This window comes from Amblyraja radiata, chromosome 37 (genome assembly GCF_010909765.2).
Source record: "Amblyraja radiata isolate CabotCenter1 chromosome 37, sAmbRad1.1.pri, whole genome shotgun sequence".
Lineage (NCBI taxonomy): Eukaryota > Metazoa > Chordata > Chondrichthyes > Rajiformes > Rajidae > Amblyraja > Amblyraja radiata.
In genome coordinates, this window is record NC_045992.1 from 4,137,902 (window position 1) to 4,164,897 (window position 26,996).

The 26,996-nt window shown below is 42.7% G+C and overlaps 1 protein-coding gene across 17 annotated transcripts in view; it reads left to right on the forward strand.

Moving 5' to 3' along the window:
• Nucleotides 1-26,996, forward strand: part of kcnma1 (potassium calcium-activated channel subfamily M alpha 1) — a 525,320-nt gene that overhangs the window by 465,375 nt on the left and 32,949 nt on the right. For 11 of the 17 annotated variants that reach the window (XR_004410008.1, XM_033012640.1, XM_033012641.1 and 8 more), the window contains 3 exons: nucleotides 10,271-10,384; nucleotides 21,933-22,016; nucleotides 22,585-22,715. Coding sequence is in view for 16 of the 17 variants with exons in the window: in XM_033012640.1 (XP_032868531.1) it covers nucleotides 10,271-10,384; nucleotides 21,933-22,016; nucleotides 22,585-22,715 (329 nt within the window). In the remaining variant the exon portion in view is untranslated. The remainder of the gene's footprint in view (nucleotides 1-10,270; nucleotides 10,385-21,932; nucleotides 22,017-22,584; nucleotides 22,716-26,996) is intronic. The other 6 variants (XM_033012642.1, XM_033012637.1, XM_033012634.1 and 3 more) reach the window with 1 other exon arrangement.

Consider the following 26,996-nt stretch of genomic DNA (forward strand, 5'->3'; position numbering starts at 1 on the left):
GTGGGCTGAAGGGCCTGTTACCACGCTGTATCTCTAAACTAAACAAAACTAAACTAAACCAAAATTGAGTTCAGAAGTCCAAAGCGATACCTGTATGCAGTATTGTGAGACTCCGTTGCTATCAGGGGTGTCTTCCTATTCAACTATTGCTAATTGTATTATACAATCAAGTTGAGTCTGAAGAAAGGTTTCAACCCAAAATGTCACCTATTCCTTTTCTCCAGAGATGCTGCCTGAGCTACTCCAGCACTTTGTGTCTACCTTCGGTGTAAACCAGCATCTGCAGTTCCTTCCTACACTAATTGTATACATGTTCCTGGGGCAATATTTATAAAGGCTGAATGTAATGCAAAAAGGATGAACTGTACAAATAGAAAAGTTCTCCTTCAACTTTAATTAATATTGATTTATTATTGTCATGTGCCAAGGTACAATGAAAATCTTTTATTTGCGTGCCATCAAATTAAATAATATACTAGAAACATAGAAACATAGAACTAGGTGCAGGAGTAGGCCATTCGGCCCTTCGAGCCTGCACCGCCATTCAATATGATCATGGCTTGTGTAAGTGAACACAATCATACACAAGTGCAACAGTAGTGCAAAGTTAAGAATATCAGAGTATAGAATATAGTTTACAGTATTGTAGCATTGCAGTTCCAGAGAAAAAAGTTCCACAACCTTAATGAGGTAGGTTGGAAGATTGGGACTTCACCCTGGCTTGGAAACAGAGGGGAAGCAGCTGTTCCTGAATCTGGAAGTAGGTGCTTTCAAACTTTTGCATCTTCTGCTTGGCAGGAGAGGGTTATGCCTTATGGTTCAGAAAAAGGGCTTTTGTCGATATAGAGCTTAATACAAATGACTCCGATATTATCCACCCTTGATAGACACAAAAAGCTGAAGAAGGGTCTCGACATGAAACATCACCCGTTCCTTCTCTCCAGAGATACTGTCTGTCCCGCTGAGTCACTCCAGCTTTTTGTGTCTCTCTTTGGTTTAAAGCAGCATCTGCAGTTCCTTCTAAAGAATTCTCACCCATGATACCAATTTGATGATAGTCCCACTGCATTCTTTGCTCCCTCGATGCTCTCTGTCCTTGATTCTCCCACAGTCTGATGTGTGGATCACTGTCCTCATGCCCTGTGGGCAGATGATAATGGTGCAGCTTTCAACTCCTGAAGATGAAAGTCCAACTAACAGCTGTCAACCCTTGCCTTTGATGACTCCATTTTTAGACCCTCTCTGTCTATGCACTTTTCAATCTATGATCTTGGATCGAAATCCTCTGCCAAGAATCTGCTCTGATTTTTTTCTCATTCATTTTGTTTTATTTTTCACTCTGAGCTCTGAACTCTCTGTAAAGTTTCAGTCCACTGTTGATCAACTGTTTGATAGTGTGTTTGTGTTAGAGAGATAGAAAGAAAAAGAGAGAGAGAGAGAGAGAGAGAGAGAGAGGAGGGCAGTGGAGTCTGTTCAGTGCCTTGCTTGTATCCCTGGTCCAGTGACTGTGTGCAAGACCTATGTTTAGCAAAACAAGTCTGTTGGTGCCAGAAATGTGGCGACTCTTTGCGCACTGCCTAGGTGGTCTTCTGTATGATTTTACCAGATTGTATGCAAAAACAAAGAATTTCAGTGCACCTAGTGCCTTTGACAATGAAGTATCATCGAAGCATTGAATTGAACCATGAAAGATTTATATCCAGAAGATTAACATATCCAGAACTCTCAGAAGAGAGCTTGAACACCCCGTTGAGTGATGCCGCAAGACAGACAATACTGCAATAATGTCTTTTTTTTTAATATTAAAAAAAAAAAAAAAATTATTAGAAGCAATTGTACAAGAATAAAACATTCGGCATGTGAAATTATACAATTATTGTACAGCTTCAATTTTGACCTTTTAACCTGAAGATGAGGGAAGAGAAGAAAAAAAGAACAAGAGATAGGACCCGTAGACTACCAAAGTAGTGTGGTCAAAGAGTGAAGCAAGATATAAGAGAGGAAAAGGAAAAAAACAAGAGAAAAATAGAAACAAGTGGAGATATACCTGCCCCCACCCACCTCACCCACCCCCGCCCACCTCACCCAACCCATAGTTGGATTCAAAACCAAATTTGTGTTGCCCCATACTATCCTTGTACCAAGGAATGTCAACAAGACCGAGGAACTAATCATTGGCTTCATAAATGTGAATTAGGGAGCCTCTGCACCAGTTTTAATTGGTGGATCGATAGTGGATAGAGTGAGTTAACAACTTCATATTCCTGGGTGTGAACATCAGGATGATTTGTCACATAGATGGTGTCCCAATGAATGCTCGACTTTAGAAATTTAAAGAGATTTGCCATGTCATCGAATACTCCAGTAAACTTTCTGTAGAAAGTATCCTGACCTGAAGTACATCCTCCCCAGCTCTTGGGAAGATCTGAAGTGTGGTGGGGAGTTGGTGACCTGCTGAACTGGGCTGTAAAACTATACAAACCTCTTGACATCTACATCCACACTACATCAGGGCCCAAAGTCTGGTGCAACTCCTCTCCAGCGGTTACCCCGATGGAGAAGCGCTCCACTGGTTCCATTTTATGTTTTGAAGAGTTGCTCTTATTTCCATTGATTGGATTGTATTAACAGGAGAGCAAATGGCTATTTGGCCCATTGATTCAAAGCCATGGTTCTGCTCAATATCTGCCTCCACTCTCTCTTTCCAGAGACACCCATCGTTGTATCCGTCTGTTCCTTTCTCCCAGTTATAGATCCATCTTCCCTTTAAACACCCCTCTACTCATCATCTCGCCCCCCCTGTATTTTTTGGGGAGGGGAGGGGAGGGCGAGTCCCACTTTCTCCCCATTCACTGGGGAAACATGTTTCTCCAGAATTCCCATAGCATTTATGACAATAGACAATAGGTGCAGGAGTAGGCCATTTGGCCCTTCGAGCCAGCACTGCCATTCAATGTGATCATGGCTGATCATCCCCAATCAGTACCCCGTTCCTGCCTTCTCCCCCTATCCACTGACTCCACTATTTGTAAGAGCCCTATCTAGCTATCTCTTAAAAGCATCCAGTGAACCTGCCTCCACCGCCCTCTGAGGCAGAGAATTCCACAGACTCACCACTCTCTGTGAGAAAAAGTGTTTCCTCGTCTCCGTTCTAAATGGCTTACTCCTTATTCTTAAACTGTGGCCCCTGGTTCTGGACTCCCCCAACATCGGGAACATGTTTCCTGCCTCTAGTGTGTCCAAGCCCTTAACAATCTTTTATTCCCCCATTTGTCTGCTACTCAGGAAATGGACAAATCCTTCATCTCAACCCCTCCGCCCTAAATACACTGTTAAAAATAAAATAAGATAATCATCAAAATAAGATGAGTCTCGGAACCTTTTGGGACCCTCTTTCTTGTCTTTGACATTGGAGCAACTTGATAGATTCTCATCTTGTGACATTTTGATTACTTTTTTTAAATGATTTCCATAACCTTTCCTGTCAGCTCCATCACAGGAAGACTTCTGAGGGCACCCTTCCCCTGCCAGTCTCAGTAATAAATGAGCTCTAAGAAGGAAATCATTTCCAGCATTAAGGAGTTTGAAATGAATGCATACCACAATGCTCAGAGCTTACCCTGGCCATCATTCAGCAAAGGTTATTATCCTGCTCAATATCATATAAAGGGCGGCACAGTGGCACAATGGTAGAGCTGCTGCCTTACAGGGCCAGAGACCCGGGTTCGATCCTGACTTTGGGTGTCTGTCTGTATGGAGTTTGTACGTTGTCCCCGTGACCTGCGTGGGTTTCCTCCGGGATGTCCGGTTTCCTCCCACATTCCATAAGACGTAGATGTTTGTAGGTTAATTGGCTTGGTAAAATTATACATTGTTCCTCTTGTGTGAATTACCATTAAAACACAAAGTATTGTGCTAAGACACCAGGATAAGCGCTCAACCAAGAAAATCAAGCCCAAAGCCAAAGTATTATCTAAACTGATTATACCAACTTATACTAATAGGCCTGCCCCACTTACACGATTTTTTTGGCGACTTGTCTCCATCCGTCATAGTCGCAGCAGGTCGCCAAAAATTTTCAACAAAATCTTTCAATGTTGAAAATCCAGCGTTGACCAGAACAAGGTACGACTCTTTGGGCGTCTACTCCTGACCATACAGGCTTTACCCTGCGACATGTCACCAGGGTGTCGCTAGTATGTTCGTGAGTCGTCTCCTCAGTCGCCCAAAGAGTCGTAGTGTCTTTCTGGTCGCCGCTGAATTTTCAACATGTTGGAAATTTTCGGCGACCTGCAACGACTTATGACGGGTGCCGGCAGTTGCCGAAAAAGTCGCGTAAGTGGGACAGGCCCATAAGGTCAGTAACTAACTCTATTTGCAATAAACAGCCAACTACATGTTAACAAATACACACAAAAAACCTGATGGTGTAGATGCAAGCATATCATTGAGGGCACCTCCCTTCACTTGTGTGTTTCATTGAGCTAGGCCCAGCTCACCTTGGGAAGGCTCAACAGTTAAGGGCCTGTCTCACTTGGGTGTCATTTGCGCGTCACGTAGATGGCACGTGAATATTTTGTACATACCAAAATTCTGGGCACCGTGCACGACCGCGCAACACTGCCGACGTCACCACGCGTCATGCACGCGTAATGCATACCATGCGTGCATCATGTGCGCGGCATGCGCCGTGACGCGTAAATTACGCGTAAATGACGCCCAAGTGGGACGGGCCCTTTAGTTCTGGTGTTAGTATAGAAGCAGTGTGCGGGGATTGCTGGTCGGCACGAACTTGGTGGGCCGAAGGGCCTGTTTCCACACTGTATCTCTTAAACTAAACTAAAAATCAGTGTTATTGTGAAATAGTTATTAAACCTCTGCTGCACATTGCACCACTCTGTGTAGAATTATTCACCGCAGTGAAAGAATGGAATCACTGCAGCTCCTCGCACAGTTGAATCGATATTTGTATCATTGTGTCAAAAATGCCGATTATTTAAACTTCCAATCTATGATAATTAGAGTTAATGAGTTGTAACAACATGTTTGGAATCATTACAGCCGACCTTTCATTATTAGCCTTTCTTTTGGCCACTTTGTGGCAAAACCCAAACTAAAGATCCAGATTGTAATGGAATAGTTTTATTTTCTGAGTATAAAGATAATATTTAGTTCACTAATCAGCATCATTGTGAGTGGGAGCTTCTGTGTCAATTTGGTCATTTCCTGCACGTAAGCCATTGAACTCCTGCGAAACACGTTCATTTTTCACCCCTCTCTCATTACCATGTCCATGCTGTCTTAATCATTGTTTCTGTCCTTTCTCAATATACCCATGTAACAACACACCTATAATTTGTTGTTGTTTTCCTTGCTTTGCAAGTAAATACTATTCTACCCTGGAGCAAGAAGCGGTGCAATCATTTCCAGGTGGTTTGTAACAGGTTTAGTGGTGGTACAGTGTTTAAATTGTCACAATAGCAATCCAGAGATCTGGCCTATCACACCAGAGTCCTGAGGTCAAATCCCACTGTGGTGTTTGTGGAATTTAAATTCAGATTAATAATCTGGAATTTAAATAAAATTGTCATTATCAATCTCATTCAGTAATATCTTTAATGGATGTCATGTAGTAACTACAGCAAAATGGTTGATTCGATTCTTCAGACACATGAGAAAGAGGTTTAGTCAAAAATATATGCCTGGAATAATCTCATCAATATAATTCCCTTTGATTTATTTAATATATTCATGTCATAAGAGCAGAATTAGGCCATTCAGCCCATCACGTTTCCTTTGCCATTCAATCATTGCTGATCTATCTTTCCCTCTCAATCCCATTCTCTTGCTTCTCCCTATAACCCCTAACACACTTTCTAATCAAGAATCTGTCAATCTCCGCCTTAGAAATACCCGATGACTTGGCCTCCTCAACTGTCTGTGGCAATGAATGAATTCTACAGATTCACCACCGTCTGACTAACAAAACTCCTCCTCATCTCCTTCCTAAAGGAACGTCCTTTTAATTCTGCGGCTATGCCCTCTAGTCTTGGACTCTCCCAATAGCGGAAACATTCTCTCCACATCCACTCTATCCAGTTCCTTGCTCCCTGAAAGGGGGAACTCAAATGGATAGGGTTTGTAAAGAAGGCGTTCGGCATTCCTGGTCAGGGTGCTGAGTATAAAAGTTGGGAAGTCACTGAGCAGCTGTGTAGAACTTTGGTTGGGCCAAATGTGGAATGCTGTGTGCTTTTGAGAGGTTGGAGAAGAAGTTCACAAGGATATTGACTGGATCAGAGAGCATTAGCTACCAGGAGAGGTTGGACAAACTTGGTTTGCTTTCTCCAGAGTATTAGAGGCAGTGAGGGGACCACCCCTTCTCACCTTAAAAACATGTCCTCTGCAATTGGGGACAACCCACGTGGTCATGGGGGCAACGAGCAAACTGCGTACAGACAGCACCCATAGTCAGGATCGAACCCAGCTCTCTGGCGCTGTAAAAGCCCTATCCCATGGTACGAGTTCATTCCAAGAGTTCTCCCGAGTTTGCCCTGATTCGAACTCAGAGATTTACGGTAATGGCCACTCGTCGGTACTCGGGGCTCGCGTGGACATTTTTCATCATGTTGAAAAATCTTCGCGAGTCTTCCCGTGCTTACCTGCCATTATGAGTCTTCCCGAGTACCTGCCGTTAGCGCTAAGAGACGTCCCCGAGCTCCGACGTACCCGCTCCGTTCATTCTCCGTGCTTATCACGAGTTTGATTTTTTTTAAACTCGGGAGAGCTCTTGGAATGAACTTGTACCGTGGGACAGGGCTATAAGGCAGCAACTCTACCTCTATGCCACCGTGTTACGTGATTTTTGCTCTTCACTCAACACATGTTTACTTCCACTGTAGAATGATTAAGAGAGAAGCCATCAAAGACTAGAGTGGAGGTCATTAATAAGGGCCTTGCATCCCATAGTTATTAACAGGGTGCAAGCAGTCTGCTGATCTATATAGTAATCACTTGCACTTAATGGTAAGTTTCGGCTTATTATTGTCACATGCTACGAAGTACAGTGAAAAGCATTGTTTTGCAAACTGTCCAGTCAGATCAGATCATACGAGGCATAAATCCAATCGCATCAAACTTGAGTACAATAGGTAGAGCAAATGGGAAGATACAGTTAAGAATATAGTTCCCAGCATTGGAGTGCATCAGTTCCATAGAAAGGGTACAATGTCAGCAATGGGGTAGAGGTGAATTGGACAGTACCCTAGCCTATGGAAGGACCGTTCAGAAACCTGATAACAGAGGGGAACCAGCTGTAGATGATTACTTTGTGCTTGTACCATGACACCCAGGATGTCCAGGGGACTGACTTGCACATTCTGGATTTGACATACTGGAAATATAAACTTGCCTATTTACAAGAACAATCCTCTCCCCTCATCCCTCCCATCCCTTTTAATATGTGAAACTATTTAAACATCAAATGCTGAAACAACTACTGGTGCAGTTATTACTGCAGCTGCTCTGGGGACCTATTCAGATGCTTCATTTATTGGAATTTAATAGATAAAAAAGCCAAATTGGATCTCCTGATAGAAGCCTAATCAAGTTATAATCTGCATAATTTTCACATAAGCTTTGGTTTGAAATTTGCATAATTTATGCTGCATCAGATACTAATGTGATATTAAAAAGTATTTAATCCAGTCATTGGGCTTTATTTATCTTGTTGACTAGATGGTTTTCTATCATTCAATTGTTTGCGTTCAGTATCTGTTAAGTGTCACTGAATCCTCTTAAAATGTGTCATTTGGTGCCTTGATCTGTGTGCTGCATACAATAGTCCTCAGTCACCAATACTACAGAGGCACACTGTCAGGTTCCCTTTTCATTACTCCCATATTAGTGCCCATGCAAGGCCACAGTAAGTAAGAGTCTCAAACAACAGGGGAGTTCTAAAGCCTGAACATTGTGTTATATAGAATGTCAGCATCTTGTAGAGGAATCCTCTGGGCTAGGGAATTAAATGCAATAAATGCTTTGACTTTTCACAGGGAGAAGTAAATAATGATGACCCAAGTGTAGGCCTTTGTATGATCACTCTCTTTACTCTCTGCCCTCTCTAATACATGTTTCATGCAATTCAAGGTTATCCCATATTATTCTAATGCCATTGCCCGCGCTTTGGACAGCCTATGTATGCAGTGTCTGGTATGCTTTGATGCTGTAGTGTACAGCTAGGTCCTAAGTCCTGAACATTAAGTGTTTGTTGAGTCCTGATGTTCGCAAAGGTTCCAAAGTTCCCTCATTAATTACATGAGTCTGCCACCCTTCAGAACTCAGAGTTGCTTGATTTTTATTGAGACATGAAACATCCAAACAGTTCGAAATAGAGACTGCTATGGAGGGCAAGGATAATACAATTTCAATGTGTTTAGGCATTCAACTCCACTTTGTCAAAAAGTTCCATTTATTCTCACTTAATGATTTTAAACGATTTTGACCTCCTCATTCATTCAGTCTCCCTTTGTGTAAGGTACAAGTAATTTCTATAAATTGAGTTTGGCAAGGTTCACAGAGCTGGAAATGCATAGAGAACTAAATGGCAGCCAGGAAATTTGCATGCAAATAATAAAAGCCCTTGTTTCCCTTTTGTCGATGGCATTCTGAATGATACATTATCAACACTTCTTCAACAGAAATTGCATAGCACAAGTTACTTGCGGGGAAAAAAACAAGACAATGCCTGGGATAAACGTAATGCTTTCATTGACTTAAGGGAACCTGAACATCTCTGTGGTCTTCAACCATTAACAGAAGTGTTATCCCTGATATTCAAGTGCATGTGACTCCTTGCTTCAGTCGAAGCTTTCTAGAAATACAAAATGTGTGCACATTTCCATTTGAAAGAAACAATTTCAGAGTGTTTGCTTAAAAAATTCAATTGGAAGAATATGGTTTTGTTAAAATCTTTAAGATCAGTATATGTTTTGTTAAGTAAAGCAAACAATTCTAAAAGCCAACAGGCTGGATTTTTTATTGTGTCAGTATTAACTAATGGCCTGAAGCTCTCTCTAAAATAACCTGAAGTCTATGTATTATGTATACTGCATTACTGGCTTTAGGTGTTGACTTGTGAACATGGAAAATGAAAAATGCCAAGGTCTATGACTTCAAAAGAAATGGCATGTTTGTGGGTTTTATAAGGATGGTGAATGTTAACATTTCTGATACAAAGGATTTAATGTTCACTATGTAGTAGCAAAATGGGAAACATGTAAAATTAATATCAGTAGCATGATGGCGAACCTGTAAATGCTAAACAGGGATCAAGTGACCTTTATTGATTGAATTATTTCAGGCTACTGCTACTGGGCTTGTTGGCATGGTAAAACATTAATGCAGGCACCAAAACGAAAATGAGTTTGGACGAAAAGATTTAACAAAGATTAGAAAGGAGGGAATGAACTGGGTTTAAGGGAAGCCACATGAGTTACTGTTCACTGTGCCTAACATTTCCAAATTGCAGAGTGTCTGATCAGTTGATGCTCATCAATTAGAATTCTTAACCACTTTTTGGGGGTGATTGGCTTGAAAGTACATGCCACTTCTCTGAACTTACTGTAAGATGTTGGCAGCTTTCTTTGTACTGCAGCCCCTCACTATAACATTCCCTTCAGGAACCATGAGAAATCATGGTTCAATGGAAAGATTGGAGTTTGGCTATACTTTATTTATCAGTAACACATGTTGCATCAAGACTGTGGCACATCAGAGGGCTTTATAATGAGGGCTTACGACAGCACTTTACTTTTTAGTCTTTCCATTTCAAGCTGATCTTTTTGTGTACTCTGTGCAAATAAAAAGTTCGACTTTAGCCGACTCTGTCCACACTGAACATGTATTTATTGTGGAGGAAAAATGAACGGCCGAGGGTTTGATTGGACAAGAAGTCTCTGTGATTGGAGATAGTTCGCAATTAAGGGGAGCCTTTCCCATGCAGGGTCAAATACCACAAAGCATGTTGTCAAGAGAGTTAGGGCTAACGGAATCAAGTGATATGGGAAATATGCTGGAACGGGATACTGATTTTGGATGATCAGCCATGATCATATTGAATGGCAGTGCTGGTTGGAAGGGCCGAATGGCCCACTCCTGCATCTATTTTTTTTGTTTCTATGTTTCTAAAGCAGGATGGCAGGATCATTCAGTGAAACGCAGATCTTGCTATTTGGAGAGATGGACATTTGATCTTGTTACTTTATTTTTGTAGGATTCACACCTCCAGGGATGGACAGAACATCACCAGATAGCAGTCCAGTCCATGGCTTGGTGCGACCGACTTCCGTCATCACAGGAGCCAATATCCCAATGATGACGGAGCTAGGTAAGGGCAGCAGGCTGCTTCCACCAGATGGGTTGTGTTTTGCCATCCCATTATTCACGAACAATGCACAGAGGGTAGGTCCGTGACATAATTGGCTTTTGGCAACTGCGATCCCAGGTCATCAACTTGAAATTGCACAGTGAAACTTCACCACAGAACCAAGTGCTGGAGGCAGAGTTAATAGCTGTTGTAAATTGCAGTTTGCTGCCAAATATTGTCTGGAGTGCAAACAAATATCAGACGTGAAATACAAAGCAATGCAATGCATAGTTGCCACGCTATGTATTGTGCATTTAACCCTTGCCTAACTTAGGGTGACTATTGATCCTGAAGTGACTCATTCCTAGGCTGGTATTTCAATGTTGCTGAGCGGAATCCCAAGACATACCAGGGAAGGCTGCAGAACTTACCAGGGAAGGTCTATCCTTTGCTTTTTGCTTGTAGCCTGTCCTGCAAATTACATTAGGTAACCAGGTGTGGATGTGTAGATTTGATATCTAATGCATCTAATTTACCTGGTGATTTGTTTCCAACGGATTTACAAAGGTAAATCATGAGTGTATACAACTTTTGACTAAACATGTGGACAGATATGTGGTTAGGATGAGTTTTTGGAGGGATGTGGACAAAAAAGGAACAACCTAATATGCCAACTTGGTCGCATAGACAAGGTGGACCAAAGGGCCTGTTTCTATATTGTACTGTTCTATAACTCTATAATTATTATGTTTTATGATTGTTATAGCCTCAGTGGCCTCAGTTCTTGATTAGAGAGCATTTCCTCGAGTTAAAACAATGCCTTAGAGTAGTGGTTCCCAACCTTTTTTAGCTCATGGCCCCCTTGGGCTCTTAAATTTTTCTGTGGCCCCCCCTGACATTATTAGCGGGAAAAAAGGGTCCCCTTCATTGAACCTGTGGCCCCCTATATCCCCAAATATTTCTATGGCCCCCCTGTAATTTGCCATGGCCCCAGGTTGGGAATCACTGCCTTAGAGGATGCTACATTAATTCAGAAAATATCTCGACACTGTAGATTCCTTTCTCAATACAAATGAAGAATAAAGTCGTAGCTCTGGAGACAATAGCACAGGCACGGTGTACTGGAATCCACACTGACTCCAGATCAGGAATAATTACAGAACTCTGAGCTAGGGCGTGTTCATGGGCTTTTGCTGTAACACGTATGAACTGTTGCAAACCAGAAGATCAAATAGAAAGAATTGATTGTTCAGGAAGACCTATATTTTTGAGTACACTATTGAATTTGTAACTAGTTTGCTCAGCATTATACTTTCTCCCCAAATGACCCAGGGATAAAGGTGGGAAGTGCTACTGATTATTGGGACCAAGAAGGTCATGTTTTCATATCTGCCACTTTGTTGTTCTTCCCCGAGACCAAGGAGGCCATGGACAACTGTGGCAACACAGCTGAGACCAGCTAATGCAGCGCAGCCCAAGGACTCAATTACATATCTCTTTAGGTCATCTTTTAAAGATTAGGGAGAAAATGCAATGCTGACCACATTAAGTTCCATTCTCAAACCATTGAAATGGATTTTCATGAAACCGTGAATGGTTATCCTTGGTCAGTGTTACTGCAGCATCCATAACATATTTCTAGATATTGCAATAGAACCTGGCAGAAATATATGGAAAAATCCTCATTTTAACCACAGTTTTAATCCTCATTTTAAAAAAATATGAATCGATGATTTCATCAGTGCTTTCAAAAGGGAATTGAGTTAGCACTTGAGGTAGAACTTCAAGGGTTACAGAGAAAGAGCAAAAGAGTGTGACTGGCAGGATTGATAGGCCAATTGGCAGCATCTAGTGCCATTATTGTTCTACATTAGGTGATGTGATATCTAGAATAATATGTACGTTTTGCAAAATCTCAGCCCCATTTACGTAAAACGCACAATGGCAATGTTACAAAACATTCCTGCCTTCAGTGCCTGCGATCTGTTCCAGGAATGAGACCCACTTTTCATTGAAAATTAAATTTTTATTTCTTTCTGACCAATATGCAATCAAATGATCTAAGGACCAAAACCGTAGATGTCCTTGGTATTAAATCTGGATAAAATGATCTGGAGACTCAAGAAACTCAGATGCTAAAAATCCTGAGCAAAGAGCAAACTGTTGGGAAACTCAACAGGTCAGGCAGCATCTGGGGAGAGAAATGGACAGACAACATTTTGGACTGGGACTCTTCTTCAGATGGATGGTGCAGGGTGGCGATAGATGGTACAGAGAGGTGATGGGTTGAGGTGTGGCAAGAACTGGCAAATACTGGGTGGATTCCGATTGCAAACAAAAAGTGTAGAAGTGAACAAAAAAAAAATCTATCTTCTTTGAAAATAATAATAAATCTGCTCTGCTCCTCAGTCGGTCAGATATCACTTACCTGGACCATTCCACCTTCTTTCTCTCAACCTCTCTTCCAAACAATCCCAGGACAAGTTGTTATTTTCTTTCTCCCTCTACCAAGGATCTTGATCATTTAAGTATTTGATAGTGCATAGCAATCAATATTGAATTAAGCTTTAGTAAATCCCTCCTCACATTTCCTACTCCCTTCCCCTGAATCCCAGCTGATTTCTTGCTCTGGTTTCTTCCCCCTTCCAACCCGTCCACTAAAAGTCCTTCAACAAACTTCGCAGTTCGCAGAGATGTATCCCTTTTGGGTTCACACCAGCTCCTATCTCTAGCCTTTGTCCCACAATCTGCCTATCAGGGAATCCCCTCGCCTGAGGCCATTTGTGGCTGTCCGTGATTTCTCGGGCTCCTCCTCTCTTCCAGATTTCTCCCCTGCAATCAGTCTGAGGAAGGGTCTCACCCCGAAACGTCACCTACCCATTTTCTCCAGAGATGCCGCCAGACCCGCTGAGTTACTCCAGTACTATGTGTCTATCTTTGGTATAAACCAGCATCTGCAATTCCTTGTTATTACGTAAATGGACTAAATAATCTCCTGCAGATTGTGTGGTTAACCTGTCTGAGATAATTATCAGTGACTGATTACAATTGCTCCCGAATGAAGGGAGAGATGTCTGATGGACCCTCAACTTCGTGTTGGCCCTTTGGTATTACGGGTGAATAAAAGACCTTTTACTCCGACGGCATACTATCGTGTGGCATATTTAACTTATCCTCGACATTTACCAGTGATTAATTACAATTACCTGCTAAAGGAGGGCATTGCGTTCATGACCTTCTAACTGGCCATTTAGCATGACTTGCGAAGGAGGGTGCGGGGGTGGTAAATTAGCTTGTAGTCCCACCAGCAAGCCGCTACACCCCCCACATAACTAGACCATGGAACAGGGAAGCTGTGCAAATCTGTGGAGTAGCTAAACGAACTAATCTCCTCTCCTACTGGTACGCTCTGCGGGATGCAGGAGTTCTCCGTGGTTCCTCAAAGCTGGATTTAGTGGATTTAACCTCCTGAAGCTGAGTGTTACCTTAATATCGTCATTCTCATATAAATTATGTTAAAACCCGAGGGTTGTCAAATAGAAATCCTGCAGTGTTTCACCTCTGCACCCTGGTTGCTTCTGGTTTCAGAGCGAGTGCTTCACCACTTTAATTTGTTTCTTCACTAATAAGACACACATTTATGAAATGCTTTCTCTCCTTCCAACATCTCCGCGTCTCACGCAGTGAATTACTTACATCAAAGGTTAACACCCGTGACATGATTAGTGGAGGTTCACCGGGAGATAATTGTAATTAGTTGCTGATAAATGTTTAGAATACGTTAAACATGTCATGTGTAATCTGCAGTAAATGTAATCAACCTCTTCCTTTTTATGTGGTATGCACACTAGTAGTCTTAATGGGGACACTTTCTGACTTTTACATCTACTGTCACCTTGTGAGCCATTGTTTTAAAGAATGAGAACCTGGGGTAACATTGGGAGTTGATGCATTAGCTCAGAATAAGTTGGGAAATAACACCAAGAGTAATGTCACGGTTTTACTGGGGCGTAAATAACTCAGTAACTGCTGGCCAGGATTTGGCCTTCCAGGAAGTAAATTACTGCACGATTTCTGTGTGCTGTTAAAAAGACAAACTCATTTTTAAGAAATGCAAATTAAACTTGAGATCGAAAGTTAGCTGGACTGTTTCATGGCATTAAGACTCTGAGTAGCATTCTGTTGACAAATTGTTGCTGCTGCCTGCTTCCATCCTGGTTCGAACATCAACCAAGAAACGGAACACTAAAATTATTTTCACCTATCTCTCTTTTCACCTATTTATCTATTCTCTAAAACACCTATTTCTTTTCTCCAGAGATGCTGCCTGACCCGCTGCATTACTCCAGCTTTTTGTGTCTATCTTCCACTAAAAACTCTTGAGTAGGAAGTTGCTGACTTGGTTTATTGTCATAGAAGGAGGTCATTTGGCCCATCATGTCAGCACTAGAGGATAGGCACAAAATGCTAGAGTAACTCAGCGGGACAGGCAGCATCTCTGGAGAAAAGGAATGGGTGACGTTTCAGGTCTCAAGATATGTCAGCACTAGCTCTGGGTCACAACTACCGATCTCCGCCTTAGAATTGAATGACGCACCCGTTATTTGTATGTAGAGTTTTCTCCAAACCCCAGCCCAGTGGTCTATGGCTTGTTGTATCAGGCGTTGGATGTGTTCCACGATTTGCATGTTGGACGCCACGATGGCGCAGCGGTAGATCTGCTGCCTTACAGCGCCAGAGACCCAGGTTCAATCCTGACCACAGGTGCTGTCTGTACAGAGTTTGTACATTCTCCCTGTTACCGCCTGGGTAATCATGTGTTAACTTAGTTCTTCCACTAAATTGTTAAACACCTCTTTATTTTAGTTTAGCTTAGAGATACAGTGTGGAACCAGGCCCTTTGGCCCACAGAGTTCATGTTGACCAGTGTTATGAAGTTATGGGGAGAAGGCAGGAGAATGGGGTTAGCAGGGAGAGATAGATCTGCCATTATTGAATGGCGGAGTAGACTTGATGGGTCAAATGGCCTAATTCTACTCCTATTTCTGACCTTATAACCTTATGACCCGCGATTCACTTACATTGACACTATCCTACACACACTAGGGACAGATTTACAATCTTCTCCAAGAATAACCTGCTGCTAATCCTTTAACTGTAGTATACTATTGGCACTTAGGTTTTATCATTCGCTTATGAGATGGAAATGGCAAGGCTGATATTTATTGACCACCACAATTTGTTCTGGAGAAGTTGGCGTTGAGCCTTCTTGATGGAACCGGGTGGCTTGTTGGGCTATAGTGAGACTCATTTCAGGTGATCGAAACTCACACTCACATGGATGCCAAAGAGATGAAGGATGTCTAAAAAAACAGATGGGTTTTAGTGACATTCTCGTAGCTTTCTTGTGGCTATTGCTGAGAAGATTTTTGTAATGATTCCAGATTATTTGCCATGTTTAATTTCCCCATCTGTCAGGCTGGGATTTTGTACTCGTGTCTTTGGGTAATTAGTCCCACTCGCTGGATTATTAAAAAAAGATAATTTAGTAATTAGGTTTTGATGCTAGTTTATCTTAATGCCATACGGACAGCCATTTAGAATACATGGAAGAACAGGACCATCTTAGTGGTCTGCCCATGTTCTTGTGATGATTTTGTGTTTTTTTGCAAGCACAAATTAGGAGGCAAGTTTGCTGTTTGGTCATTTAAAACACAATTTATTCAATTTATTCAATGTGGCTGCTCTGCCAGGTCAAGATTTTTTTTTTCCACTTACAATGAACATTAAGGAATGTGAAAAACAAACTAGTTCATTCTGCCAAAGTGTGTGGCTCTATTTTAGAACCTTATCGGACCAATAATCACTGTGCCCTTTCTTAACCTGAACCTCTCAGTCTTTGCTGAATCAGGGAATTGATCCATTTCCCCTTTGAATATCAGAATAAACAGCAATTCACACCAACCAGTAATGATCCATAGTATAGAGCGGCCCAATGTTTCAACAGACTGAGATACTCAGTAAGTGTGCAGGAAGGAACAGCAGAGGTTGGTTTAAACCGAAGATAGACACAAAAAACTGGAGTAACTCAGCGGGTCCGACAGCATCTCTGGAGTAGGTGACGTTTCGGGTCAAGACCGTTGTTCAGACTGAGAGTCGGGGATAGGGAAATGAGAAATATAGACGGTGATGTAGAGAGATATAGAACATGAATGGAAGATATGCAAAAGAGAAACGATGATCAAGGAGACAGGCCATTGTGAGCCATGTGCTCGGTGAGAAGGAGTACAGACAATGAGACAGCAAGATGAATTTGAAGATGGTACAACTTGTGTAGTAGAGTGATGGAGAGAGAGGGGATGCTGGGGTTACTTGGAGTTTGAGAAATCAATATTCATACCACTGGGCTGTAAGCTGCCCAAGCGAAATATGAGATGCTGTTCTTCCAATGTGCGTTTGGCCTCACTCTGACAATGGAGGAGGCCTAGGACAGAAAGGTCAGCGTGGGAAGGGGAATTAAAGTGTTTGGCAACCGGGAGATCAGGTAGGTGGAGGCAGACTGAGTGAAGCTGTTAACCTCATTAAACTGAGTTTAGCTCATTGTGTTCATATTCACTCCCTCTCAATACCCAACCCTTTGGTAAACAAATACTGGATCAAACCTCAGTGATTTTTTAAAAAGCGGAAATTTGCCAAAACACTGAGTGTGGTCATTACCCCTCCCTTTTTTTAAATTTGGACTGTTGGAATTTAGTAGTTAATTAATATCTGGAGTTTGTGGCCTCAAACATTTAGGCTGTTTTATTTGAGACAATGACACACAGCTAATAGAGCTGCTCCCTCAGCTTCAGTGTTGCTTGTTCAATCCTGACCTCCAGTGCTGTCTGTGTGGAGTTTGCCAGCCCTCACTGCAAACGCATGGACTTCCTCCGGATACTCTGGTTTCCTCCCTCATTTCAAAGATGTGCAGATAATCGGTGGGATAATTGTCCATGATGAATTGTTCCCAAGTGTGTAGATGGTGGGGAAGTTGATGGGAATGTGGAATGAATTTAATGGGATTGGTATAAAATGGATGCTTAATGGTTGGCATGGACTTGATGGGCTAAAGGACTAGTTGTTGTGCTACATGACTATGATGCTATAGCTCACACTGCTCCACCTTTATCACTTGGATCATTGATAAGAATGTCTAATTCAAATCCCATTGCCATGTGGGGTGATGGCTCATATACCTGTAGACGGTGTGAAGAGTCACTAATCTATTTTGTTTCATGGTATGGTGAACGCACAGAAATAGTTGAGGTCAGCTCCGTATTAGAGATAAAAAAATAATGCACTTGCATTGCAGCCTTGTGTTAGTGAATGCTCTTACTCAATTTCAACAGGATAATTCCATTGCGTTTCTGCTCCACAGTCCCAGGGCCAAGCTCTGTCCAGCCTGCGCTTTATTGCGTTTTCCCCGCTGTAGCAGGCTGCTTCCCAAAAAACAGACTGTCTTCTGGAGTTGTCAGGAAGAGACCAAACAAAAACTTTTCAGAAGAACAGGAGTGAAACATTTATCTGTTCCAGAGACAAGCGGCTGGGTCTTGGGGAGAGCAGCGTTGAACAGGAATGTTTACAGTTTTTTAACTGATCTTTAGATTCACATGAAGCATGGAGTTGCCTTGAGCTGTAAATGCATCTCACCCAAGTTTTAACTAAACATCTTCATTAATTTGTATCTTGATCAGTTCGATGAAAATGAGCATTGAACCATGAAACACTATATGCCAGTGCCTTTGAGCAAAATCTCTTTTTAGCCAGAATATAAACTTTATTTTAAGTGACCCTTTTTGTAATGGTTTGAAGCAGAAAAAAAATTTCAGCTTCACTTCTCAACAGATTGGTTGGAGCTGACAACGTGCCCATCGCCATATAATTTCTCACTCCAGTTGGTTTATTGTTCTCTGTATCGTATTACAGACCGCCCATGGTGTAGGGAGCCAGGGTGTATTTCTTGTCATTGCCTTGCAAATTGTATTTCTCCATCATGTCCATAAGCCATAACAAAAATAGGGTGGCATGGTGGTGCAGCGACTGAGTTGCTGCCTTACAGCGCCAGAGGCCGGGTTTGATCCTGACCAGAGGTGCTGCCTCTACAGAGTTTGTACGTTCTCCCCGTGACCTGTGTGGATTTTCTCCAGGATCTCCGGAGTCCTCCCACACACCAAAGACAAACAGGTTTGTAGGTTAATTGGCTTCAGTAAAAATGGTAAATTGTCCCTAGTGTGTCGTGTGTACTAGTGTAGCGGGGATCATAGGTCGGCACAGACTCGGTGAGCATGCTGGTTCGTAGGTGAATTGGCCTCTGTAAATTGCCCCTAGCATGAAGGGAGTGGGTAGGTGAGGTACCATAGGACTAGTGTGAATGGGTGATTGATGGATGGCATGCACAAGGTGGGTCAAAGGGAGTGTTTCCATGCTGGATCCCTAAACTAAACTAAAGTAAAATAGACACAACATGCTGGAGTAACTCAATGGGACAGACAACGTCTCTGGAGAGAAGGAATGGGTGATGTTTTGGATCGGGACCCTTCTTCGGACTGAGAGTCAGCGGGGAGGGAAACTGGAGGTTTGAAAGTGTTCATTCTTGGTTCTTGGTTTCTTGGTCCTCCAAAATATTCCAAATGGAATTTAAACTGGAGGTTTGCATGGCTACAGGTCAGGAAAGCATCAGGTTTGACAGAGATCTTCTCACTCCACAGATGCTGCCTGACTCATTGAGTTCCTCCAGCAGTTTCCATTTTGTTCAGGATTCCAGCACCTGTGTCTCTCCTGTGGTTCCTGTCCTGACTTTGCTGGTTGTTCTGGGGCTGGAGTTTAAGTAGGCAAGGCAAGGCAAGGCAACTTTATTTATATAGCACATTTCATACACGAGGCAGACTCAAAGTGCTTCACATAAAAACATGTCATACAATAAATGAAATAATAAAATGAAATAAAATAGAAGAACTAAAAGAAAAGAAAAGCAAAATTAAAAATGCATTATAAAAAGTGCAAAAGTTAAAAGTGCAATGTAGTTAAGATTTAGCTGAAAGCTAAAGTAAACATAAGTTTTCAGTCTTGTTTTAAAAGTGGTCAAAGTTGAGGCAAGTCTTAAATCTTCAGGAAGTTTATTCCAGCTATTTGTTGCATAGTAACTAAATCCTGCTTTCCCATGTTTTGTATTTACTCTGGGAATCACTAGCAGATTGGTTTCAGAAGATCTTAGCGGTCTAGAAGGCTTATATAGTGGAAGCATGTCAGTGATATACTTTGGCCCTAAACCATGTAGTGATTTATAGGTGAGCAGCAGGATTTTAAAATCAATTCTTTGACATACAGGGAGCCAATGTAAGGATTTAAGAATTGGTGTAATATGCTCAAATTTTTTGGTCTTTGTTAGAACTCTAGCAACAGCGTTCTGAACAAGCTGTAGCTGCCTGACAGTTTTTTTTGGAAGACCTGCAAGGAGACCGTTGCAATAATCTAGCCTACTATTAATAAGTAGCACAGATCTTGCCCCGCTGGATGTGTTTGGGCAGGGTTGGACAGACGGCAATGTGGATCCAGGGGGCTAATCCAGCCCTGGACTTCCTCTGTGAATGTACAGCATCAACCTTCAGCAACTTTAGTATTTCACCTCCCGCTAAAACAAAAATCTAAAGATAACAGCTTGTAGAAGATAAAAAAAGACCAGCGGCACATTTCAAATGTTGAATATAAACATGACCATTGATATAAAGCTGTCAACGTTACTGGATCGTAAACTGACAGCTATACCTCTTATGAAATGACCTCCGTAACCTGTGGGCTATTAATTTGTTTTTGACATAGGTGGGCAATTGGATTGATTTTTTTCCCCACTGTATTCTGATCAAATTAAACGAAAACCCATCTAGGCTCTTGGCAAGGTTTTCCAGTTGCTACGTTTAAGGGAGTGCTTGAGTTACCGCCTGTACAACTGGCATTAGCTGCAGGCTCCACTGGTGATTAGATTGGCATTTATTCCTTTGTTGAACTCCAGCCAGAAGGCACCTAAGCTTGGATAATTCATTACTGGCCCGGCACGTGAGCCAAACTCGTCTCGGCCAAGACACGATTCCTCGCTGCCCTGGCTTGTTACAGGTCTCTTGGTGACACAGCCAGAGTTATTTAATCACGAGACGCCAACAGTCTTGCCCTGCCACTGTTCGCTGCCAACACAAACCGAGATACGTGCGCGCAGTACAGTACATGCATCCAGGTTTGCAGAGACGCACATCATCTGTATGCACCTTACTATTAAGTGTGGGGCTTGTTGGCAGGGGCTGTTTATTCTTATGTGATGTGTGATTTCTGCCGACAGAAGCTGAATGACAGTGGTAATTTTCATAATAATAAGTTTGCTGAAGTTTTTCTTTCAAGGACAACAAGCGGGTTCCATTATTGTTTTGTGCTCCTGCGTGGCGGAGTGTACGGGAGGGGTGGGGTGGGGGGGGGGGGGAGGGGGGGATGAGCAACACCTCATGGGATGGTGTTTTTTTTTGTCTAATTGTACAATTTTATAATTGTACAATCTAATACAATTTTTTTGTCTAATTGTAGTCCTGTAGGTCTGTGTCCAAGATGGCTGCCGTGAAGAGAGAGTGGACGCTGGCGCGCTTTGGCTGCCGCTGCCCTCTCTTCACACTGTGTTTTTAATTTTCTGTTTTTGGATTGAATTCTGTTTTTAATTTGTGTCTCTGTGATGTCTTTATTACTTGTTATATTCCGATTATATGTTATTCCGATTACTATGTAAGGTGTCCTTGAGATGTCTGAAAGGCGCCCATTAAATAACATTTATTATTATTATTATTATGGTGCAGTGCTGGGCAGGACCCTGAGCTCTGAGTTTATATCAGTGATAGGACCAAGTGGTGAACAAGGGGTCTGCCCATTGCTGTAGACAGTGCTCCGCAGTTGGCATTGTTGTCCATGTGTTGGCATTGACCAAGATTAGATTAACCTTGGAGATGCCAAGCCCATTCCCAGCTAACCTTCACTTGGGTCACTGTGTTTGGGGCACTCCAACCCCAGCACTTCATGAACACATACTGAAAATCTCATCAGCTGTGGAATATTTACATTGAGTCAAGAGTGTTTAATTGGTACATGTACTAAAAACAGAACAATGTAATTCTTACGTGCAACAGCATAATAGGCCGGTGAACACAGGACTCATAGATAACATGTTAATCAAAAAAATATATTAAAACAAACAAAAAACGAGTGCAGAAGAAGACCTTGTCTTTAGTGTAACCAAGCCCGTCCATAATATGGTTAGTTTTTTGTAGCATACAAAAGCCTAATGGTTGTTGGGAAAAAGTTGCTCTTGAAACAAGAAGTGCAAGCTGTAAGTTACTTGAAGCTTCTTCTCCTTGGTAATCGATTAACAAAATCCTTCTCTGTGTATAGAAACTGTGACTAGGTGATGAATTGTTGCTCTGTGTTGGTGCTAATGAAAGTGTTCTCTTTCCTGTATCTATTGTACCCTCCTGTTTACCAATTTCTCATTCATCATTAGTTAAACCTGGCAAATTGCTCCCTTTGGTTTCATTCAGTCAGGAAAAAAACATTGGAGCCAACATCCCAATGATAACTGAGTTGGGTAAGCAGCCCCTTTCTCTTTTTACACAGCCTCACCTTGATCCATAGCTCTTGTTGTCATTTGGCTGCGAAGGATTTCACTTTTGTCGTGCTATTTCTTTTGCAAGGTATGATTGACGTTGCCTGCCTTGGCTGTGTCCTTCTAATTTTTTTTCTCCTAACAGTTTTAATTTTCACTGATCATCTCTTGTTTTCACCTCCCCTCCCCCCCCCCCGCACACACACACACCCACCACCCCGCCCTCTGTCCTTGCAGTTTTTTCCATAGTATTGTTTGCTGCACCCTCTTCATCGGTCTCTGTCACGCCGACTGATAGCTCTATCCAGCGCTCTCCTCAAAGGTCTGAGTAAAAGGGAAAGAGATTTCACAACAAACTCTCTATTTCTGAAAGCTCTCTGAAGGCAGAGGTGGGGATTGTAAAGCAGAGGCGAACTTCTGGCCACCTGGCACTGTGCATGAAATTTGGACATAAATTGGAGACTGCCGTCCTTCAGAGCTGCTGGTGACCAGCGAGAGGCACCTGTTGTTGAGTGTGTACTGAAGCATTCTTTGTCTTTCCTTCCTCCAGTCAATGACTCCAACGTTCAGTTTTTGGACCAAGATGACGATGATGACCCGGACACAGAGCTGTACCTGACGCAGCCATTTGCCTGCGGCACCGCATTTGCTGTCAGTGTGTTGGACTCCCTGATGAGTGCGGTAAGTAAACGCAAGCCAATGTGGTCTCTAATCCCGTGTGTAGGCAGCAACTGCAGATGCTGGAGTAACTCCACCTCATAGGAACAGCACCTCATATTTCACTTGGGCAGCTTGCTACCCAGCGGTATCCACATTGATTTCTCTAACTCCAAGTAACCCTCGCTTTCCGTCTCTCTCCATTCCTCCCCCACCCTAATTCTCTGACTAGTTTCCCTGTCCTTCTGATTAATTTTACTGACTGTATGCATCGTTGTCACCTTCCCCTCAGCCAACAATGAAGCCCGTTCTACATTTCCTTATCTTCGTCTGCTTTGACCTGTCATTTTCACTCCTCCATATCGCAATACTCCCTTTCTCCTGACTCTCAGTCTGAATAAGGGTCTCGACCCAAAATGTCACCCGTTCCTTCTCTCCAGAGATGCTGCCTGACCCGCTGAGTTACTCCATCATTTTGTGTCTGCCTTTGGTCTCTGATCCCTTCGATCATCAGTCTTTGCTTTCTCCATGCACTGGATCTGTCCGATGAGTATGTTTCTGCTACAAAGTAAATCTTTCCTTGTGTTCCTTGTGAATAACCCAATGTTCTATGTTTCAATGACAGATCGATTAGTGTGTAGGAAAGAACTGCAGATGCTGGTTTAAATCAAAGGTAGATCACAAAATGCTGGAGTAACTCCTCCATATCGCCATATCAACTATCGCATATCAGACTGAAGAAGGGTCTCGACCCAAAACGTCACCCATTCCTTCTGTCCAGAGATGCTGCCTGTCCTGTTGAGTTACTCCAGCATTTTGTGATCTACGACAGATCTATCAGTCTCTTCCAGCCAAAGCTTGGCAGGCATCAGCCAAGCCTTTGGGCGTTTGCATTCTGCGAGTTTCGCTAAGTGTGCTGATGTAATTCAAGGTGCCAGAGTAACTGCAAGCTACTACAGAAATCTGGGGCTTGAGCCTTCAATTAGTTGCAAAGCAAACTTTGTTTTAAATAGAGCCATCCTTTCCTTTCAGAAGACAATAGCAGTGAAGTAATCTTTACAAGTGCAATGCCCAGGTAGCACGCACAGGTGATTGCCTGCCCAGGTTGTTGTGAATGGACAAGGTATGTATTGCTCCTAGGGCAAGGAATGGAGCAATGGAGCTCTGCTTGGAGGCATTCAGACAGCAGATACATTTTAACAGTAACTGATGGCAGAATTACATTGAAACATGGAGAAATAAAGATTGATTTAAGTTCCCTGCCAGTCTGCCCTGCCACCAGAGACACCGTTAGACCATCTAATGTGCTGGTGGCTGTTAGCAGGGAAGGTGCTGAGAAGTTGAAGCAATGTAGCAATTCACCCCCTCAAGGTGGATTCTCACCGCTGGTCTGAACTCTGCAGAAGAATCAAGTGTTAGCATTTCGGATCAGTTTGAAGGCAGAAATCTTTCAGATGTTGGACCTCAACTAGCCTGTTAGTGTTGCACGGTTTGCTGCAAAGAGTAAAGTTGTGAAGTTCTCTGGTGGTTTCAAACTGTGCTAAGTACCTGAAGGGTCGATCGGCTGCGATCTCTGCCAGTAACAGAACCTGTATTTTTAAGGGTGGCTCTTGTTTTGTCAAAATAAAGCACCGTGTAAGAAAGCTGGGGTTATTTTGAAAGCGATCAAAAGCTTTCAAAGCATCTCTACAAAATAATAATAGCCAACCACAGTTAAAGCTGCTGGAGCCTTTTATTGAATGTGTTTCAGAAATAATGGAATTCAGTTAGCTAAGTGCTCCAGAGTAGTTGCAATGCAATGCCTGGAAGGGTCACCTTTGACAACCAGTCTGCTCAATGTGTCAATGCAAGGCCTGGGCTTGCTGTGCTTTCAATATTTTTCTCCACAGCCATTCCCAGCAAGCATGGGGCAACCAATAACAACAACTACTTGCATTTAAGTAACACCTTTCACTCAGTAACAGCATCCAGAGCACCAGGCAAAGTTTGTCACCAAGCCATGTCAGGAGGTACTTGGTGACACACACAAAGACATCAGTCAATGAAGGTGGACACAAAATGCTGGTGTAACTCAGCGGGCGCAGCAGCATCTATGAAGCGAAGGAAATAGGCTACATTTCGGGCCAAAACCCTTCTTCAGTCAATGAAGGTGGACACAAAATGCTGGTGTAACTCAACGGGACAGGCAGGATCTTTGGAGAGAAGGAGTGGGCGACGTTTTGGGTCGTGACCTATCTTCAGACCAAATCGTCACCCATCTTCTCTCCATAGTCAATGAAGGTGGTTTAGGGAAAACCAGGAAGAGAGAAAGATGGCAGTACAGCAGTTGGAATGATGACTGAAGAATGCTAATCATGAAACATGCAGAACAACACTAAGGAGAAATTTATCTCTTGTTTTAGATGTGTCTCTTTGTTTATTAATATCAACCTGATGACCTACAAGAAACAAAGGCTACCTCTGTCAGTCTAGTTTTTTATGTACATATATAAAGAGGAAAAAAAGAGGGGTAAGAGTGTGGAGAGAACGCTGGAGAAGTAGTAATGGGGAACAAAGAGATGGCAGATGGACGAAATAGGTTGTTCTGTCAGTCTTCATTGTGGAAGACACCAGCAATATGGAAATAGAAATTCAAGAGAGTCAAAGAGCAGAAGTTAGTGGAGATGCTATTACTAAAGAGAAGGTGCATGGGAAGCTGAAAGGTCTGAAGGTGGATAAGTCACCTGGAGCAGATGGACTACACCCTAGTGTTCTGTAGAGATTGTGGAGGCATTAGTGGTGATCTTTCAAGAATCACTAGAGTCAGGAAGGGTTGCAGAGGGCTGGAAATTGCAAATGTAACTCCACTATTTAAGAAGGCAGTGAGGCGAAGGAAAGGAGATGACAGGCCAGTTGGCCTGACTTCTGTGGTTGGTAAGATTTTATTATTAAGGATGAGGATGAGGTTTCGAGATATTTGGAAGCTCATGATAAAATAGGCCAAAGTCAACATGGCTTTGTTAAGGAGAGGTCTTGCCTGACAAATCTGTTGGAATTTTTTGAAGAACCTCCCACATGTAGGTTAATTAACTTGGTATAAATGTAAATTGTCCCTAGTGTGTGTAGGTCGGCACGGACCCGCTGGGCCAAAGGTGCTGATTCCACACTGTATCTCTAAACTAAGAAGGCCCTTGATAAGATGCCGCACATGAGGCCGCTGAAACAAGATGGAAGCTGATGGATTAAAGATATGCTTTAAAGCTCTTAAAGATAGCGGAGTCAGGGGGTATGGTGAGAAGGCAGGAACGGGTTACTGAATGTGGATGATCAGCCATGATCACAGTGAATGGCGGTGCTGGCTTGAAGGGCCAAATGGCCTACTCCTGCACCTATTGTCTATTGTATTAGTGCAAGGTACCAGTAGGATAGAACATTGGCTAATTGGCAAAGGGTGAGAATAAAGGGGAGTTTATCTGGTTGATGGTATGTGACTAAGGCGTGTTCCACATGGGTCGGTGTTGGGTCCGCTACTTTTCATGTTATATGTTAACGATCTAGGCATTGCAATTGATGGCTTTGTGGCATAGTTTGTGGATGATACAAAGGATATATGCAGGAGCAAGTAGTTTTGGAGAAGCAGGGAGTGCCGAAGGGCAGGTTTGGGAAATTAGGCAAAGAAATGGCTGATGGAATACAGCGTAGCAAAGTGTACGGTTAAACACTTGGATGGAAGGAATAAAGGCGTGGACTATTTTCTAATTGGGGAGAGGTTCAGAAAACAGAGGTGCAAAGGGACTTGGCAGTGCTGTTACTGGATTCTTAAAGGGTTAATCTGCAGGTTGAGTCAATAGTAAGGAAGGCAATTCTCTGCCTCAGAGGGTAGTGGAGGCAGGTTCTCTGGATGCTTTCAAGAGAGCTAGATAGGGCTCTTAAAAATAGCGGAGTCAGGAGATATGGGGAGAAGGCAGGAATGGGGTACTGATTGGGGATGATCAGCCATGATCACATTGAATGGCAGTGCTGGCTCGAAGGGCCGAATGGCCTACTCCTGCACCTATTGTCTATTGTCAAATGTCTAATTTAGAGGAGATTAGAATATAAAAACTGGAATGTAATTTTGAGGCTTTTTAAGGTGCTGGTCAGACCACATTTGGAATATTGTGAGCAGTTTTGGGCCCCATATCTGCGGAAGTGTGTGCTGATATTGAAGAGGGTACAGAGGAGGTTTAAGAGAATGATCCTGGGGATGATTGGGTATTTGACAGCTCTGTGCCTGTACCTACTGGAGTTTAGAAGAATGAGGGGGGAACTTCATTAAAGCCTACT